Genomic DNA, 18590 nt, shown 5'->3' with positions numbered 1-18590 from the left:
GAGAGTGTGAGAGAGAGAGTGAGTGAGTGTGGGGAGAGAGTGAGTGAGGAGAGAGAGAGAGTGAGGAGAGAGAGAGAGTGAGTGTGAGTGGGAGAGAGAGTGAGAGTGAGAGAAGAGGAGAGAGTGAGGGAGGAGAGAGAGAGAGAGAGAGAGAGGGAAGAGGAGAGAGAGAGGGTGAGTGAGGGAAGAGAAGAGAAAGTGAGTGAGGAGAAGAGAGGGAGGAAGTGAATGAGGAAAGAGAGAGAGAGAGTGAATGAGGGAAGAGAGTGAGTGGGACCAGGAGTGAATGAGGGGGAGAGAGAAAGGCCCAGTGAGGAGAGAGAGAGCGAGTGAGGGGAGAAGAGAGAGCGGGTGAGGGGAGAGAGACGGCAGGTGAGGGGAATGAGTGAAGAGAGAAAGTGAGTGAGGGAAGAGAGAGAGAGTAGACAATGAGAGAAGAGTAAGTGATGGAAGAGAGAGAGAGTGAGTAAGAGGGAGGAAGAGAGAGAGTGAAGTGAATAGGCAGAGAATGGTGAGGAAGGTAAGTAAGGTGAGGGAAGAGAGTAAGTGAAAGTGTGGGAAGAGAGAAGTGTGAAGGTGAGGGGAAGAGAGAGGAAAGTGAGTGTGGGAAGAGAGAGAGTGTGAGGTAAGAGAGGGGATGGAGTGAGGGAAGAGAGGAGTGAGAAGAGAGAAAGTGAAGAAAGAGTGAGTGAGAAGGAGAGGTAGTGAGTGAAAGGGAAGTAAGACGAGATGGGAATTGAGAGAGTGAGGGAAGAGGGAAAGAGTTAGATGAAGGAGGAGAGAGTGAGAAGAGTGAGGAAAGAGAGAGAGTGAGTGAGTGATGGAAGAGGGAGAGAGAGTGAGTGAAGGAAGAGAGAGAGAGTGAGTAAGTTGTGGGAAGAGAGAGAGGTAGTGAAGTGGAGTGTGGGAAGAGAGAGAAAGTGAGTGAGTGTGGGAAGAGAGAGTCTGTGAGATAAGAGAGAAGTGAGAACGGTGAGTGAGGAAGAGGAAAACAAACCAAGTGTTGTGCTGGCATCACTATCAACCCAAGAGTCTCACTTTCTGACTGCTGATGCAAAGTGGCAGCACGCGGTGAAGGCTCGTGTAAACACATGTTGGTGAATCTGGGATTATTTATCAGCCCATTTCCCGACATCACTATATGTTACATTGCTAAATGTCACAGATAAATCATGAGAATGTCTCTAAACAGGCTCTTGTATATAACCAAAGCACATTAGTAAATGTATAACTTCTTCATATATCTTTAACTCTGACTGGTTTCATGTGTTCATCCATGTCTGAATCAGCTGTTGCAGTCGCTGTTGTAGATTCTATCACAGGAGGTCTGATCCCTCAAAGCGGATCAAGTTCTGGTGGATCTCCTTCTCCAAGCAGCAAGAAGCAACAGGAGAGAAGACACTCAAGCTAGTATCATCGGTGTGCTACTTCAGCCACCTTCCTTTTCCAATGATGACATAGATCAATTCAATGTGATTTCCTGCTGGATCTGTGCTCACATGTGAAGGACTGTATGAGACTCAGCAGGGCAGGAGTGTCCTTCCCAGCATTACACAGGTTACCAGTCGAGCTCCTGAGGCTGGGTCATAGACCTCTCCGAAAGAGCCTCCCTCCTCCTAGAAGTGCACAAAACTCAACAACGAGTATTTTTCTGGGCACAGTGCTCAGATTATTGCAAAGTGTGATTTCCTCAGTAAGGTTATTTTTAAATCTGGCAAGTTGATTGCGTTCAAAAGATGTAAATCTATAATTCTTTAAATGACAATATAACATTTTACCAATGTTTTCTAATTTAATTATTAATCTTGTGATGACTTGACTCGGTTATTGAGGGTAAACATTTCCTCAACATCAATGCCATAGTAAACGCTGTTTTTGTATATAAATATGAACTTGATAGAACAAAAGCATGCAATCGTTTCCAACATAATGTCCTAGGAGTGTCATCTGATGGAGATTGTAAAAGGTTAGTGTATCATTTTAGCTGGTTTTATGGTTTGGTGACCCTGTGCTGACTTGACAAAACATTACACAACTCTGTAAATGTACTGTCCTAACATACTCTAAATTATCATGCTTTCGCCCCGTAAAACCTTTTGAAATCGTGAAACGTGGTTAGATTAAGGAGATGTTTATCTTTCAAAATGGTGTAACATAGTTGTATTTTTTTGAAAATTTGAATTTTGAGCATTTATTTGGATTCAAATTTTGTCAGCTCTGAAAATGCACCTGCTGTTGATGGAGTGCACCACAGGTGGCACGCCTAGCGTCCCACCTAGCCCCAAGAGGTTAACTAAAATGTCAACCCAAATACATCTGGCAGGGCGATAATAGTCCAGCGATGCTGAACCTCAAAGGGACGAGCATTGAAAACAATAAAGACTGCTGCAGTGTAAAGCACTGGAGAGAGTGAGGAGGAGAGTAGAGAGAGAGAGAGAGAAGAGGGAAATAGAGAGGGAGAATGAGGAAATGAGAGAGGGAGAATGAGGAAATGAGAGTGAGGGGGAATGAGGGAAGAGAGAGAGTGAGGGGAGAGAGGGAGAGAGAGGGGAGAGAGGGAGAGAGAGTGAGGGAAGAGAAAGAGAGAATGAGGGAAGAGAGAGAGAGAATGAGGAAGAGAAGAGGGTGCTTCGCGGGAAGGGAGAGAGGGTGTCGGAAGGGGAGAGAGAGTGAGGGAAGAGAGAGAGAGTGAGGGGAGAGAGAGAGATGGTGTGAAGAGAGAGAGAGTGAGGGAAGAGAGGGAAATGAGAGAGGTAGTGAGGGGAAGAGAGGTAGTGAGGGATGAGAGTGAGTGAGGGATGAGAGAGAGAGTGAGGGAAGAGAGAGAGAGAGAGTAAGGGAAGAGAGAGAGGGAGTGGGGGGAAGAGAGAGAGGGGGGAAGAGAGAGAGAGTGAGGGGAGAGAGGGAGAGAATGATGGAAGAGAGAGCGAGAGAGTAAGGGAAGAGAGAGAGTGAATGGAGAGAGTGAGGGATAGAGAAAGTGAGGGGAAGAGAGAGAAAGAGGGAGGGTAGAGAGATAGAGGGAGGGAATAGAGAGAGTGAGGAAAGAGAGAGTGAGGGAAGAGAGAGAGAGTGTGAGGGGAAGAGAGAGAGTGAGGAAAGAGAGAGTGAGGGAAGAGAGAGAGAGCGTGAGGGAAGAAAAGAGAGGGTGTGAGGGAAGAGAGAGAGAGTGAGAAGAGAGAGAATGAGGGAAGAGAGAGAGGGTGAGGGAAGAGAGAGAGAGAGTGAGGGAAGAGAGAGAGAAATGGTGTGAAGAGAGAGAGTGAGGGAAGAGAGGGAAATGAGAGAGGTAGTGGAGGGAAGAGAGCGAGTGAGTTAGGGGATGAGAGAGAGCGTGACGGAAGAGAGAGAGGGAGTGAGGGAAAAGAGAGAGAGAGAGGAAGAGAGAGAGAGTGATGGAAGAGAGAGAGAATGAGGGAATAGAGAGGGAGAGAGTGAGGGAGAGAGAGAGTGAGTTTGAGAAGAGAGAGAGAATGAGGGAAGAGGAGAGAGATGAGTGAGGGAAGAGAGAGAGGGGAGAGAGTGAGGGAGAGAGAGAGAGAGGGGAAGAAAGAGAGAGGGAAGAGAGAGAGTAAGGGAAGAGAGAGAGAGTGAGGGAAGAGGAGTGAGGAGAGAGATAGTGAAAAGAGAGTGAGGGATGGGAGAGAGAGTGAGGGATGAGAGAGATAGTGAGAAGAGAGAGAGAGTGAGGCAAGAGAGAGAGAGTTAGGGAAAGAGAGAGAGAGTGAGGGGAAGAGAGAGAGTGAGGGAAGAGAATGAGAGAGAGAGAGAGAGTGAGAGTGTGGGAAGAGAGAGAGAGTGAGTGTGAGAAGAGAAGAGGGAGAATGAGGGAAGAGAGAGTGAGGTAAGATAGAGTGAGGGAAGAGAAAAAGAGTAAGGAGAGAGAGAGTGAGAAAAGAGAGAGAGTGAGGGAAGAGGGAGTGAGGAGAGAGGGATGGGAGAGAGTGAGTGAGGGATAAGAGACAGTATGAGAGACTGAGGGAAGGAGGGAGAGAGTGAGGGAAGAGGAGAGAGTGAGGGAAGAGGGAGAGAGTGAGGAAAGAGAAAGTGAGGGGGTGAGAGTGAGTGAGGGAAGAGATAGAGAGAGACTGAGATAGTGAGGGAAGAGAGACCGAGAGAGTGAGGGAAGAGAGACCGAGAGAGTGAGGGAAGAGAGAGAGAGAGTGAAAGAGAGAGAGATAGAGAGAGAATGAAGCGAGAGAGAGTGAGGGATGAGACAGAAGAGATAGGGAAGAGAGAGAAGAGAGAGAGAAGGAAAGGTCAGTGAGTGAGTGAGTGAGTGAAAGTGAGTGAGTGGAGTGAGTGAGGAAGGTGAGTGAGTGAGTGAGTGTGTGAGTGAGTGAGTGAGTGTGAGTGAGAGAGAGAGAAAGAGAGTGAGTGAGGGAAGAGAGAAAGAGAGAGAGAGTGAGTGAGGGAAGAGAGAGAGAGTGAGGGAAGTGTTAGAGAATGAGGGAAGAGAGAGAGAAAGAGATGGTGAGAGGAGTGAGGGAAGAGAGAGAGAAAGAGAGGTGAGAGTGAGTAGAGATAAGAGAGAGAGAGGGGAGAGAGAAGAGAGAAAAACCAGAGTTGTGCAGCATCACACTATCAAACTGCCCCCAGAGAGTCTCCTTTCTGACTGCTGATGCAAAGTGGCAGCACACGGTGAAGGCTCGTATAAAACTACACATGTTGGTGAATCTGGGAACATTTATCAGCCCATTTCCTGACATAACTAATGTTGCATTACTAAATGTCACAGATAAATCATGTGAATGTCTCTAAAATGAAGTACTTTAACATATAACCAAAGCACATTATGTAAATGTATAACTACTTCATATATCTTTAACTATGACTGGTTTCATGTGTTCATCCATGTCTGAATCAGCTGTTACTGTCCTTGTTGCAGTTTCTGTCCACGGAGGTCTGATCCCTCAAAGCAGATCAAGTTCCTGGTGGATCTCCTGTCTCAAGCAGCAGAGTGGGAGGAGCAGACAGGAGAGAAGACACTGAAGCTGGTATCATCAGTGTGGACTTACAGCACCTTTCCTTTTGACTATGGAGACAATTCTAAACAGAGTAATTTCCTGCTGGATCTGTACTCACATGTGAAGGACTATGAGACTCAAACAGGCAGGAGTGTCCTTCCAGCATTACAGCCAGTTTACCAGTCAGCTCCTGCAGTCTGGTCCATAGACCTCTCAGAGAGAAAGGCCTCCCTCCTCCTAGAAGTGCTGAAACTCCAACCAGAGAAGAAACCAGTAGAGCTGAAGGGCTGGTCAGATGAAGAGAGTGAAGTGGAGGAGTTTCCTTCAGTGTCTGTCCTACATCTCACAGCTGAGGTGAGTCTGAACATGTGGTGGTTAGTGATTATGTGATGCTAGTGGTTTATTATCTTGTAGAAACATTTGACATATAAAACGTCTAGTGTTGGTGAATCTGGTAACATTTATCAGCCCATTTCCTGACATAACAAATATGTTGCATTACTTAAATATTACAGATATATTGTTAATTTATCTAAATTATGTGATGCTAGACATTTGTCTTTTAGAAATCTTGTGAATTTTATCTTTGAGAAATGTTGTAATATTAAACCTGAACCTTTATATTCAGAATATCTAATCTATAAACCAAATGTCATGTATATTATGTAACTTTCTCTGTGACATGGTGTTTCCACATGACAGGCAGGTATTCAGTGTACAGTGAGGAAGACGTATTGGGATCAGTGATGCATTTGTTATTTTGTCTCTGTACACTTTGACATGATACAATGACTGAGGTTGAAGGTCAAACTGTCAGCTTTAATTTGGAGGGTATTTTCACCATGTTTCTCAGGAAATTATATTTCAAATGTTTATTCCACTTAGTTTGACGATGATGTTTCTGTATTTAGTCAGTGGTGAAGAGTTATGTGTTTTATTTTTCATTCATTTCTTATTTTGACAAAAAATGTCAAATTCATTGAATTTTAATTCCAGGTTGTAACACAATAAAAAGTCTTAAGGGGATTGAAAAACTATTGCAGGGCACTGTATGAACAAAAAGTGCTGTAATTTCTAAACAGTTCACCTGATATGTATGAAAATACCCTCGGATTAAAGCTGACCTTTAACCTCATAGTCACTGTATCATTTCAAAGTGCTGGAGTACAGAGCCAAAACAACAATCCATGTGTACTGTCTCCTAAATATCTGATTCGATGTCCCCATGTTTTGCTGTTTCAGGTGTGATGATGACAGGTTCTTCCAGACTGTGTGTGAATCCATTCCTGTGAGGTCCAGAGAGGAGGACCAGCAGTTGGCCTCTCCTCCAGGCCTTGGGCTCCACCCTGTCACTGGGAGGAGAGTTACCCAGGAAAACCTGCAGGTCTGTGGGGAGAGTCCTGGGTCTCTGTGCCTCCAGAGTGGACCTCACTCTCACCCCAGCAAGATCTCTCTCCAAGGAGCCTTACTTCTTTTGAGACATGAGTCAAAGCTCCACAAGCTCAGGTATGTTCAGTAAGACAGCTTTACAGGTCTATTGAACAGTTGATTTTCCTACTGAGTATTTATCTGACAAGGTTTCTCTGTTTCAAGTAACAAGGTTTGTCTTTTCATTCCAGGCTGAATGTGGGTATGGCAGTGAAACTGTTCAGACTGGTTAGAGGACAGAGAGAGGTGCTACTCCTCTGACTGTCCCAGAACCCTGGTCCTAAAGAGCAGCCAGCCACCAGAGAGAGTGTTATCCAGGGCTCTGAGTAGTGTGGCGTCCCTGCTGAGACTCTGGAGGGTTCAGTGTCTGGACCTGACTGATTTCTGGTTTCAGGGTCACTCTCATCATCACACTGCTGTGTCACCAGGGACCTCTCTCTCTCAGGTCAGTCTGAAGCTGATGTTTTTAAATAGAAATAGTAACTTCATTCATGTGTTTTTCTTCATATTTCTGACTGCCTGATGTTCCAACCTCCTAGACTGAACTCTCAGACACTCTGCAGCAGCTGACTGTAGTTGTGTATGAAGCTCAGGACAAGGACTTGACTCAGTGGTTCCTGGAGAAGGTTGGTGGAGACCTGACCTCCTGCAGGCTGGACTGGGAAGTGCTTCTCTCTCTGCTGCAGCATTCAACCCACAACATCACTGTGGACCTCAGGAAGAACGGGCTTCTAGAGAAGAACATCTCAGATCTTCTCCCCTTTCTGGGAAGGGTTACTCTCAAGAGGTGGGAGAACTTTCTCTATTCAGACTTTCTAGAAATAATAAAATAACTATTTATCCAGTGACATGTTGTTCTGAGTTGTCCTCTGTAATATCATTATGGTTTTTATTCAAGAGGTGGGAGATCTTTATTCAATATTTATAGACGTTAATTATTAATGTCCTATCCAGCCAGTTGTTACTATGTAAGTTATTCTTTATAAAACCTAGACATAACCACAACAATCCATTCTCCATGTTTGTTCAGGTCCAGTTCCAGCTTTGTAAAGTCCTCCATCAGACAGATCTATGACAGTAGAGCCAGTGACTGTGTGTCCAGTTTGTTGAGGTCTTCAGACCATTGGATCAACCTGAACAGCAGAGAGCTGGACAGAGTGGAGTGTACTGCTCTGTGTTTTACCCTGCAGCACAGCCACCAAGTCAAAGTCAACCTGCTGTGGACCTCCATACCACCGGGGGAGATAGAGAGCATCCTGCTCTTCTGGACAGAGTCTCCCAACTCAGGTTTAGTTGCCACTCTTTGACCCTGCTAGAATGGATAGAACTATGAGGCTTTCCACTTTCCTGACTGATTTAACCTCTAACCCCTAACCTTAGTGTAATGTACTAACCTTAACCTCAGCTAGGAGTGGAATTGAAGGGGAACGCCCGGGAGTTGACCTGACTAACAGAGTTGTAGTGGTTTATCAGTGTTTTAATGTGTGATGCTGTGAAAATAGGTCTCTCTCTATCCTCTCTCATACTCTGTCTCTGCATCTCTGTGTCTCTCTCTGTCTCTCTCTCTCACTCTGTAGTGTTGACAGGAGGTTACTGCTGAGTTTCCTCCAGTGCTGTGCTGCCTCTCAGATCCAGCAGGGGGCACCACCACCACCAACAGCAGTATGGCTGCTCAGGTCTCTGCACTACAGGCTGGACTTCTCCTGCTCCTCCTCTGTGGACCTGTCAGCTCAGGACCAGGAGAAGGCTCTGTGTCTACCACTGACCACTGCAGGGCCATCGGCTCTGTTCTGAAGCAGAACCAACACAGCACCCAGCTGGTCCAGAACCAGGTCCAGCTCATCCTAAGAGACTGTGAGGTGGAGGACAGAGCACTGAGGGAGCTGCTTCCCATCCTGCATATTGTCAAGCTGAGGTTAGACACACAAAGACAAACATTTGACCAACTAGTTTATCAGTAGGAGTTAGACCTACTCTGTGTCATAATGTTGTCTCTGCTCTTGTCCTCTCTCAGCCCCAGCAAAGCTCTGCTACTTCAGCTGCTGGACCTTGTGTGTGAGGGGATTGAAGAGGGGCTGCTGAGGCACACAGAGTCCCTGTGCAGAGCCCTGGATGGGGAGCTGGACCTCAGTGAGACCAGGCTGGACCAGAAGGCCTGTGGATCTCTGGCCCTGGTTCTGGAACACTCAGAGGGTCTGTCAGAACTGGACCTCAGCCACTGTCAACTCACGACCACCACCTACAGCCCCTGATCACACACCTGCATAAAGCAAGTCCTGGAGTGAGTGGCTTTCACTGTGTGTGTGTTTCTGTGTCTGTGATACTAGAGACAAATGTCTGATCACTTGTTCTCTCTCTCGCTCTGCTCTCTCGTAGCCTGAGTCACAATGGACATCACTGATGCTCTGACTGACAGAATACTCCAACTGGTCTCTACCAACACTTCAATACACACCGTACGGTAAGGGTGTGTGTGACGGTGAGCAGAGCATGTGTGTGTGTGTGAGATCATATGGGTGTGTCTGTTGCTGGGGGCAACAGTTGGAGGATGGAGATGTGTTGTCTAATGATGTACATTTACATTTTAGTAATTTAGCAGAAGCTCTTATTCAGTGAGTTTCATTTCAGTTTCATTTCATCCTTTTTTTTCTTTCTTTTTTCTCCGCACTGGTCCCCCGTGGGAATCGAAACCACAACCCTGTCATTGCAAACACTCTACCAACTGAGCCACACAGGACTAGAATAATAATAATAATAATGATTAATAATTATCAGTTCTATAGACTCTTCAACAACAGAATCCAGGACAGAAGACCCTTCCTGGACAAGAGGTTTGAGATCTGGTAAAACATCAGGTCTTAGTCCAGGGAAGAGAAGGCTGAATCCAGGACAGAAGACCCTTCCTGACAGACAAGAGGTTTGAGATCTGGTAAAACATCAGGTCTTAGTCCAGGAAGAGAAGGCTGAATCCAGGACAGAAGACCCTTCCTGACAGACAAGAGGTTTGAGATCTGGTAAAACATCAGGTCTTAGTCCAGGAGAGAAGGCTGAATCCAGGACAGAAGACCCTTCCTGACAGACAAGAGGTTTGAGATCTGGTGAAAACATCAGGTCTGAGCCAGGAAGAGAAGGCTGAATCCAGGACAGAAGACCCTTCCTGACAGACAAGAGGCTTCAGCTCATCCTAAGAGACTGTGAGGGTGGAGGACAGAGCAGCACTGAGGGGCTTCTTCCCATCCTGCATATTGTCAAGCTGAGTTAGACACACAAAGACAAACATTTGACCAGCTAGTCTATCCCAGTAGGAGTTACCTACTCTGTGTCGCTAATGTTTGTCTCTGCTGTATCCTCTCCAGCCCCACAAGCTCTGCTACTTCAGCTGCTGGACCTTTGTGTGAGGGGATTGAAGAGGGGGCTCGCGGGAAGGCACACAGGTCCCTGTGCGGAGGCCCTGGATGGGGAGCTGGACCTCAGTGAGACCAAGGAGGCTGGACCCAGAGGGGCTGTGGATCCTCTGGCCCTGGTTCTGGAACACTCAGAGGGTCTGTCAGAACTGGACCTCCCAGCCACTGTCAGCTCACAGACCACCACCTACAGCCCCGGATCACACACCTGCATAAAGTACAGATCCTGGGAGTGGCTTTCACTGTGTGTGTGTGTTTCTGTGTCTGTGATGCTAGATGACAGGTGTCCGATCTCACTTGTTCTCTCTCTCGCTCTGTCTCTCTCTCTCGTAGCCTGAGTCACAATGACATCACTGATGCTCTGACTGACAGAATGACTCCAACTGGTCTCTACCAACACTTCAATACACACCGTACTGGTAAGGGTGTAGTGTGACGGTGAGCAGAGCATGTGTGTGTGTGAGATCATATGGGTGTGTCTGTTGCTGGGGGCAACAGTTGGAGGATGGAGATGTGTTGTCTAATGATGTACATTTACATTTTAGTAATTGCTTGAGAAGCTCTTATTCAGTGAGTTTCATTTCAGTTTCATTTCATCCTTTTTTTCTTTCTTTTTTTTCTCCGAACTGGTCCCCCGGGGGAATCGAAACCCCAACCACTGTCTGCAAACACTCTACCAACTGAGCCACACAGGACTAGAATAATAATAATAATAATGATTAATAATTGCTCATGTTCTATAGACTCTTCAACAACAGAATCGACAGAAGCCCTTCCTGACAGACAAGGGTTTGAGATCTGGTAAAACGGGTTCCGGAAGAGAAGGGAATCCAGGACAGAAGACCCTTCCTGACAGACAAGAGGTTTGAGATCTGGTAAAACATCAGGTCTTAGTCCAGGAAGAGAAGGCTGAATCCAGGACAGAAGACCCTTCCTGACAGACAAGAGGTTTGAGATCTGGTGAAACAACATCAGGTCTTAGTCCAGGAAGAGAAGGCTGAATCCAGGACAGAAGACCCTTCCTGACAGACAAGAGGTTTGACATCTGGTAAAACATCAGGTCTTAGATGGACATAGTAGTTTCAAGAGTAGTAGGCAAGGCCCAGTTCTGTGACAGAGGACATGGTTAGGAAGGCCCCAATCACTCTCTCTCTCTCTCTCCCTCTCTCTCTCTCCACACACACACACACACACACACACACACACACACACACACACACACACACACACACACACACACACACACACACACACAAAGAAGGTTCAGTCTCACCCACCACGTGGAACTCAAAGAAGAATGAACATTCTGAGAGAATTGACATTGATTAAAGAAAATAAGAAGAAATTAATTTATTAAGATAGTAATAAAATGTTAAATATGTTAAATGTTGGAAGCATTGGGAAACATATAGTGGGAGATATTAAAAGGTGATTCAAGTAATGCAGTGAAATGGTTCAGAATGTTTTAATGTTGGTTGCTTTAAGGTACGATGCTTGTAGACTGTGTTGGTTAGGTTTAAAGGACAAGGCCTTATGGTCTGTAGGAGGTTGGTAATGACATGTTATAATGATGAAATGGTATAATGTTGAAGGGTTTTAAAAATGTTGATTGTTTAGGAAGTAATGGGAAGAATAGGTTCGAGTGGGATTATAATTGAGAAGGGAATGTTAATGTTTAAAAATTCATGTTTAGAAATAAATGTTTTAAAAGTTAATGATAATGGAGTGTACTGAGGGTGCTATCTTGCTTTGGGAATCCCCCGGTCAGAGCAGCCAGGAGGAGGCATCCTGTCTAGACGTCCTGCCTATGTGAGGAAAGATGGGGGTTAGTGGGTGCTGAAAGAGCACCTTTTGAGTGATGGCCACATTAGGTGCTAACCACTGAATGCATCATTGGAGCAGGTGTTAGCCACAATGAGTTAACAGAAAGGAAGATGGAGGGTATAAAGGAGGCATCATTCTGGAGAAGGGTACGACTCTCTATTAGCTTCAACAACCTGTGGACTGATGGAAGAAGATTTCTGCTGTAGCTTTTTAGCTTGAAATATATTTTTATATATATTAAACTCATATTTAGATTTATATTATACTCATATTTAGATTTATATTATACTCATATTTAGATTTATATTATTCTCATATTTAGATTTGTATTATTCTCAGTTAAAGTAAAATTCTAGGAGGGATCCTTAAGGTTTCCTCATTGATAGAAGTGTGTTAAAGTAGCTGGTAGAGTTTTTAGACGCCAACTGAGGGACTGATCATCCTGAGGGGGGAGATAAAAAACAGTATGTAAAGTTGTAGAAGGTAAGAACCTGTTTTTCTATATATTAATTACTGTGCTTCTCATAAAGTTGTAAAATACAAAACATATTTTATTGGCAATAAGGGTATAGTTATTAAGGGCTCTGAAGGTGTCTATCAATTTAATTTACTGTTGATGTTGCTTATCATTGATGGTGATATTGATTTGTGATTGACTGATTGATCTGGGATTTTTTATGCCTCTTTCTGGGATTTTGAATAAACTTTCCTTATTGTTCTGAAACCTGTGTCATCAAAGAGTCATTCAAGTGCATGTCGTTTACTTTCGGTTTCTGAAAAAATATTTGATTAATTGAGTATTTTTAGCATCTGGTAAATTAGTCTAGAGGAGACCTGAGTGGCTGGTATAAAGTAACCTGAGACTAGACTATAGGTACTGAGTGCATTGGTAGGAGTCGTAAGAGGGGTGATTCTGGGCTAAACCAACCCAGTTTACAGGGGGCACCCCGTCATAGTGCTCTACAGCAGAAACTCGGTCCTGGATCATCCTGAAGAGGTGCAGGGTTTATAGAGTGAGGGCGAGGCAGCATAGGCATTAGGCTCTGAGGATAGCCCACTTTACTGTAAGACCCTTACTGTTGATTCTGAGGATAGCCCACTTTACTGTAAGACCCTTACTGTTGAGTCTGAGGATAGCCCACTTTAATGTACGGCCCTTACTGTTGATTCTGAGGATAGCTCACTTTACTGTAAGACCCTTACTGTTGATTCTGAGGATAGCCCACTTTACTGTAAGGCCCTTACTGTTGATTCTGAGGATAGCTCACTTTACTGTAAGACCCTTACTGTTGAGTCTGAGGATAGCCCACTTTACTGTAAGACCCTTACTGTTGAGTCTGAGGATAGCCCACTTTACTGTAAGACCCTTACTGTTGAGTCTGAGGATAGCCCACTTTACTGTAAGGCCCTTACTGTTGATTCTGAGGATAGCTCACTTTACTGTAAGACCCTTACTGTTGAGTCTGAGGATAGCCCACTTTACTGTAAGACCCTTACTGTTGAGTCTGAGGATAGCCCACTTTACTGTAAGACCCTTACTGTTGAGTCTGAGGATAGCCCACTTTACTGTAAGGCCCTTACTGTTGATTCTGAGGATAGCTCACTTTACTGTAAGACCCTTACTGTTGAGTCTGAGGATAGCCCACTTTACTGTAAGACCCTTACTGTTGAGTCTGAGGATAGCCCACTTTACTGTAAGACCCTTACTGTTGAGTCTGAGGATAGCCCACTTTACTGTAAGGCCCTTACTGTTGATTCTGAGGATAGCTCACTTTACTGTAAGACCCTTACTGTTGAGTCTGAGGATAGCCCACTTTACTGTAAGGCCCTTACTGTTGAGTCTGAGGATAGCCCACTTTACTGTAAGACCCTTACTGTTGAGTCTGAGGATAGCCCACTTTACTGTAAGACCCTTACTGTTGAGTCTGAGGATAGCCCACTTTACTGTAAGACCCTTACTGTTGAGTCTGAGGATAGCCCACTTTACTGTAAGACCCTTACTGTTGAGTCTGAGGATAGCCCACTTTACTGTAAGGCCCTTACTGTTGAGTCTGAGGATAGCCCACTTTACTGTAAGACCCTTACTGTTGAGTCTGAGGATAGCCCACTTTACTGTAAGACCCTTACTGTTGAGTCTGAGGATAGCCCACTTTACTGTAAGACCCTTACTGTTGATTCTGAGGATAGCTCACTTTACTGTAAGACCCTTACTGTTGAGTCTAAGGATAGCCCACTTTACTGTAAGGCCCTTACTGTTGAGTCTGAGGATAGCCCACTTTACTGTAAGACCCTTACTGTTGAGTCTGAGGATAGCCCACTTTACTGTAAGACCCTTACTGTTGAGTCTGAGGATAGCCCACTTTACTGTAAGGCCCTTACTGTTGAGTCTGAGGATAGCCCACTTTACTGTAAGACCCTTACTGTTGAGTCTGAGGATAGCCCACTTTACTGTAAGACCCTTACTGTTGAGTCTGAGGCACAGTTCCTAGCTATAGACTAGCTCAGTGGTAAGGCAGAGCAGCAAATCTCTAGGGGTTAATGACAAGGAATTACTGGACTGCTTCAGCAAAGTACTGAGTAAAGGGTCTGAATATTTATGTAAATGTGATATTTACGTTTTTTTTGCAAACATTTCTAAAAACCTGTTTTTGCTATGTCATTATGGGGTATTGTGTTTAGATTGATGAGGGGAAAGGTGGATAGTCAAGGTCAAAGGTTCTGGGACTGCTTCTGGATCTTGTTCTGCCAGCGGTATCTTCAGAACGTCTTTCTTCTTCAGAGTGTTCTGACATTTATTCTCCAAATGTTAGCTCTGACACACTTGTGCCACCAGTGGCACCCTCAGAATATAGTAAGTTCTGAGGGTCCCTCGCCAGTGGCCCATCTTCCAGCACTAGTCCTCTCACCCATGTCCATTTCAGGTATATCGTTCATGGATGAGTCCTCCATCTCCTCACTGTGATCCTCCCGTATTAGGTGTCTCCAAGGCAGTGTCAGAGGGAGGCAAGACGTTTACAGGCATTATCAGATTACAGTGGACTGTTTTCTCCTGGCCAGTTGACATGTTTTGTATCTTGAAGATGTGGATACCACTATTCTTCTCTGTAACAATATAGAGGTTGTTCTCCCAACAATCAGCCAGCTTCCGATTTCCACGTTCACCCTTATTCGCCAGCAGCACCCGATCACCGACCCCCACTGGAGCTCCTCCTCCTTGTGGAAAATATTGAATCAAATACTTCACCAATACCGGAACTTGTGAATTCAATTAGACTTTATTACAAGGTACCAGAGCTGAGCAATTCCATGGAACAACTCAATTCTCTTGCCACAGACATACATTTACATTTAAGTCATTTAGCAGACGCTCTTATCCAGAGCGACTTACAAATTGGTGCATTCACCTTATGATATCCAGTGGAACAACCACTTTACAATAGTGCATCTAAATCTTTTAGGGGGGGGTTAGAAGGCTTACTTTATCCTATCCCAGGTATTCCTTAAAGAGGTGGGGTTTCAGGTGTCTCCGGAAGGTGGTGATTGACTCCGCTGTCCTGGCGTCGTGAGGGAGCTTGTTCCACCATAGGGGTGCCAGAGCAGCGAACAGTTTTGACTGGGCTGAGCGGGAACTGTGCTTCCTCAGAGGTAGGGGGCCAGCAGGCCAGAGCTGGATGAGCGCAGTGCCCTCGTTTGGGTGTAGGGACTGATCAGAGCCTGAAGGTACGGAGGTGCCGTTCCCCTCACGGCTCCGTAGGCAAGCACCATGGTCTTGTAGCGGATGCGAGCTTCAACTGGAAGCCAGTGGAGAGAGCGGAGGAGCGGGGTGACGTGAGAGAACTTGGGAAGGTTGAACACCAGACGGGCTGCGGCGTTCTGGATGAGTTGTAGGGGTTTAATGGCACAGGCAGGGAGCCCAGCCAACAGCGAGTTGCAGTAATCCAGACGGGAGATGACAAGTGCCTGGATTAGGACCTGCGCCGCTTCCTGTGTGAGGCAGGGTCGTACTCTGCGAATGTTGTAGAGCATGAACCTACAGGATCGGGTCACCGCCTTGATGTTAGTGGAGAACGACAGGGTGTTGTCCAGGGTCACGCCAAGGTTCTTAGCACTCTGGGAGGAGGACACAAGGGAGTTGTCAACCGTGATGGCGAAATCATGGAACGGGCAGTCCTTCCCCGGGAGGAAGAGCAGCTCCGTCTTGCCGAGGTTCAGCTTGAGGTGGTGATCCGTCATCCACACTGATATGCCTGCCAGACATGCAGAGATGCGATTCGCCACCTCATGCTTTATAGGTTTCCACTTTCAGATAACACACATGGTCACTCCCCTCTATGTATATGATTAACACCCCTTGACCTCTTGCCACCATTATCTCTCTGTCTCAATTCTTGCTTGTTTACCGATTCTATTGGTGGCGTATCCATACACAAATGTAGGTGTCTGTCCCATGATACTCATGGGACAACACAATGGCTCTCCCCAAGCCTGTAATGGCACAGACATACATATACAATAGAATCACATGCCTTAAAGCTAGTCACAGGACCAGGAAATGATTTCCCTCAGGCCTACAACAGCACAGGCATATATACATAATGCAATTGTATATCTCAACGCTAGTCACAGGAACAGGTAATTAGTTCCCTCAGGCCTATAATAGCACAGGCATACATTTTCTGCTTACGTTCTACTTTTGCATGTCTTGTGATTAACTCCATGTTGACCCAGTCTGTACATTCTCCTGAGCTCAGCCTTTATTCTGTTTACACGTCTATTAATTAACCCTATGTTTTCTGACTCAATACTTTTATGGGAGAACAGTCTAGATACTGGAAAATCAACCATGAATTTTCACCTACATAACCCCCCCTTTGGAACTCACAGAGTTCCACACAATTATATTTTCCAGTATAGATGAGAAGGGGAGCACCTTCTGAAACTCTATGGAGGTAATCAACCTCTCGTCCATCTTAACAATCTGAGCTCCACTTTCTCATACACACTGGTGACTCAGGACCAAACATCTCCAATCATAATTACCAAGAAAGGAGTAAAACATCCATTCTCAAGCCAATTATCCTTTAAGTATACAGTGTGGAAGCATGTGCATGTATTACTTAGCCTTGCCTGAGGTTATCTCAGTTATGTAGAATATATGAAAAATAATAAAACAATACAATTAATAATAAACAAGGAGAAATAAAAGCAGTGAGAATAATAAAGTAATCTTAATAAACCCTTATAACGTCATTCTAAATAAGACACCTAAACAAGATCCTCCCTCGCAGACACCTCTCTGACAACAGTGATATCATAAATGAAAAACCTGTTAAAGGATTAAGGACCGTAGACACTTGTGTCGTGTCTTTGCTATGCCGGATACAGTGAAATGACATGCTATTCTATAAAATCATTTCTCTGTAATTAATATTACCTGATTAAAGACCTGGTAATCTTTTATATCAATAGCAGTCAATTATTAATCATCACCTTATTCAGTCTCATCTGAAAGTTGTAAATTCTTGGTTGTCTTCACGAACCCTGGCTAACAAGTTGAATCAGCAATACCAAATTTGGTTTCATTATTTATTTACTAAATACCTAAATTGTCACGGTTGTCGTAGGAATGAGCGGACCAAAGTGCAGCGTGTGTCGTTCCACATATTATTTATACTGTGAAGCTATGCAATACACAAATAAACTGAATGACAAAAACAACAAACCGTGACGCAGAGGTGAAACATACACTACTCAAAATGAATCTCCCACAAACCCAGGTGGGACAAACACCAACTTAAATATGACCTCCAATTAGAGACAACGATGACCAGCTGCCTCTAATTGGAGATCATCTCAAACAAAGCCCAACATAGAAATACAAAAACTAGAACAACCCAACATAGAAATACAAAACTAGAACAACATAGAAAAAAAACGAAACTAGAAAACCCCCCTGTCACGCCCTGACCTACTCTACCATAGAAAATAACAGCTTACCATGGTCAGGACGTGACATAAATAATCACACAGAATTACATATACACAGGATGGATCATACATTGATTACTAATTATATCATACAAGAAAACATCCCTGGTGGACGGAACCGATATGACGGCTAGTTACACAAAGAAAGGGGGTTGAGTTTGAATGAAAGCGGGAAGACTAAGGAACAAAAGGATTGGGTCTCTGATCAGACCTTGTGAAGCTATGCTATCGTAAATACAGAATCTTATACATTCTAAATAACCGCCCATCTGAAAAAGGAAAATGCAAGAAATATTTACTCTGAGCTGCGCTTCGATAGATTGGTCATCAATGGAAGGCTGGGTTGCCCAGCATAGATCTCTTGTCCTCTGAAGAATGTCTGGTGGTAAAGTGGACATGTTGTAGTACCGTCGTAGTGTGGTAGAACAGATACTTTGTCCGTCCTTTCCTAGCCCACGTTTACAGCTGCTGCTGCCGCTATCTCAACAGCTAGGAGGAATCTCTTCTTTAGTGAATAAGAGGTCAAAGTTCATAACAAGTTGCCATACTTTTAGCTCATGCAATATTCTGGCTGGTAAAGTCGAAATTAATCTTTCCAGCGTGTCAATCGTCACCTCCACATTGAAATTCGCCCTTTTTAACGTATGGACAGCAGTCCTCATGTCCTCGGAAAACGATGCTAATTTCGTTAGGTTATGGTTGTTCAACCGTTTCGCAACCAGAGCTCACCCCGAGGTTGGCTTAGTTCTGTAGTTGATATTAGCCCTTTTAACGCAGGGACAGAAGTCCTCACGTCCTCGGGAACAACAGTTGATATTTTCGTAAAGGGGCTTATGTCGTGGTGGGAGAGAAGGGCGTGTTTCATAGTTTGCAACCAATGTCTGTTCACTTGGACGGGGCCACTGAGTGAGCAGAGTTTTTACTTTATGTAAACCATTCTCTCATTTAGAAGCTAAAATTACATTTAATCTTTTCACAA

The 18590-nt window shown here is 44.7% G+C and overlaps 1 protein-coding gene and 2 long non-coding RNA genes across 6 annotated transcripts in view; all 3 read left to right on the top strand.

The window, feature by feature from the left end:
- The window catches only part of LOC106597193 (uncharacterized), a 52365-nt gene extending 46085 nt beyond the window's left edge, over positions 1-6280 (top strand). Inside the window, exons 3-4 of one of the 2 annotated variants that reach the window (XM_045723061.1) lie at positions 4889-5321; positions 6210-6280. In XM_045723061.1, the coding sequence (XP_045579017.1) occupies positions 4889-5321; positions 6210-6215 (439 nt within the window). In that variant the 3' untranslated portion in view covers positions 6216-6280. The remainder of the gene's footprint in view (positions 1-4888; positions 5322-6209) is intronic. The other variant, XM_045723060.1, reaches the window with a different exon arrangement.
- Positions 6281-6935: 655 nt separating this feature from the next.
- Positions 6936-8179, top strand: LOC123744294 (uncharacterized). Its single transcript, XR_006770874.1, has 3 exons — positions 6936-7182; positions 7426-7682; positions 7973-8179. It is a non-coding gene; the product is annotated as an uncharacterized lncRNA (long non-coding RNA).
- Positions 8180-9226: 1047 nt separating this feature from the next.
- LOC123744243 (uncharacterized) lies at positions 9227-12347 on the top strand. Of its 3 annotated transcripts, none has more exons than XR_006770838.1 (2): positions 9227-9397; positions 10836-12347. It is a non-coding gene; the product is annotated as an uncharacterized lncRNA (long non-coding RNA). The 3 variants fall into 3 exon arrangements; XR_006770836.1 differs by having other exon boundaries at positions 10663-12347; XR_006770839.1 differs by lacking the exon at positions 9227-9397 and adding an exon at positions 10626-10662.
- Positions 12348-18590: the final 6243 nt, after the last annotated feature.

Source organism: Salmo salar, chromosome ssa08 (assembly GCF_905237065.1).
Source record: "Salmo salar chromosome ssa08, Ssal_v3.1, whole genome shotgun sequence".
Taxonomy (NCBI): domain Eukaryota; kingdom Metazoa; phylum Chordata; class Actinopteri; order Salmoniformes; family Salmonidae; genus Salmo; species Salmo salar.
This window is presented reverse-complemented; position numbering and strand designations above follow the sequence as displayed.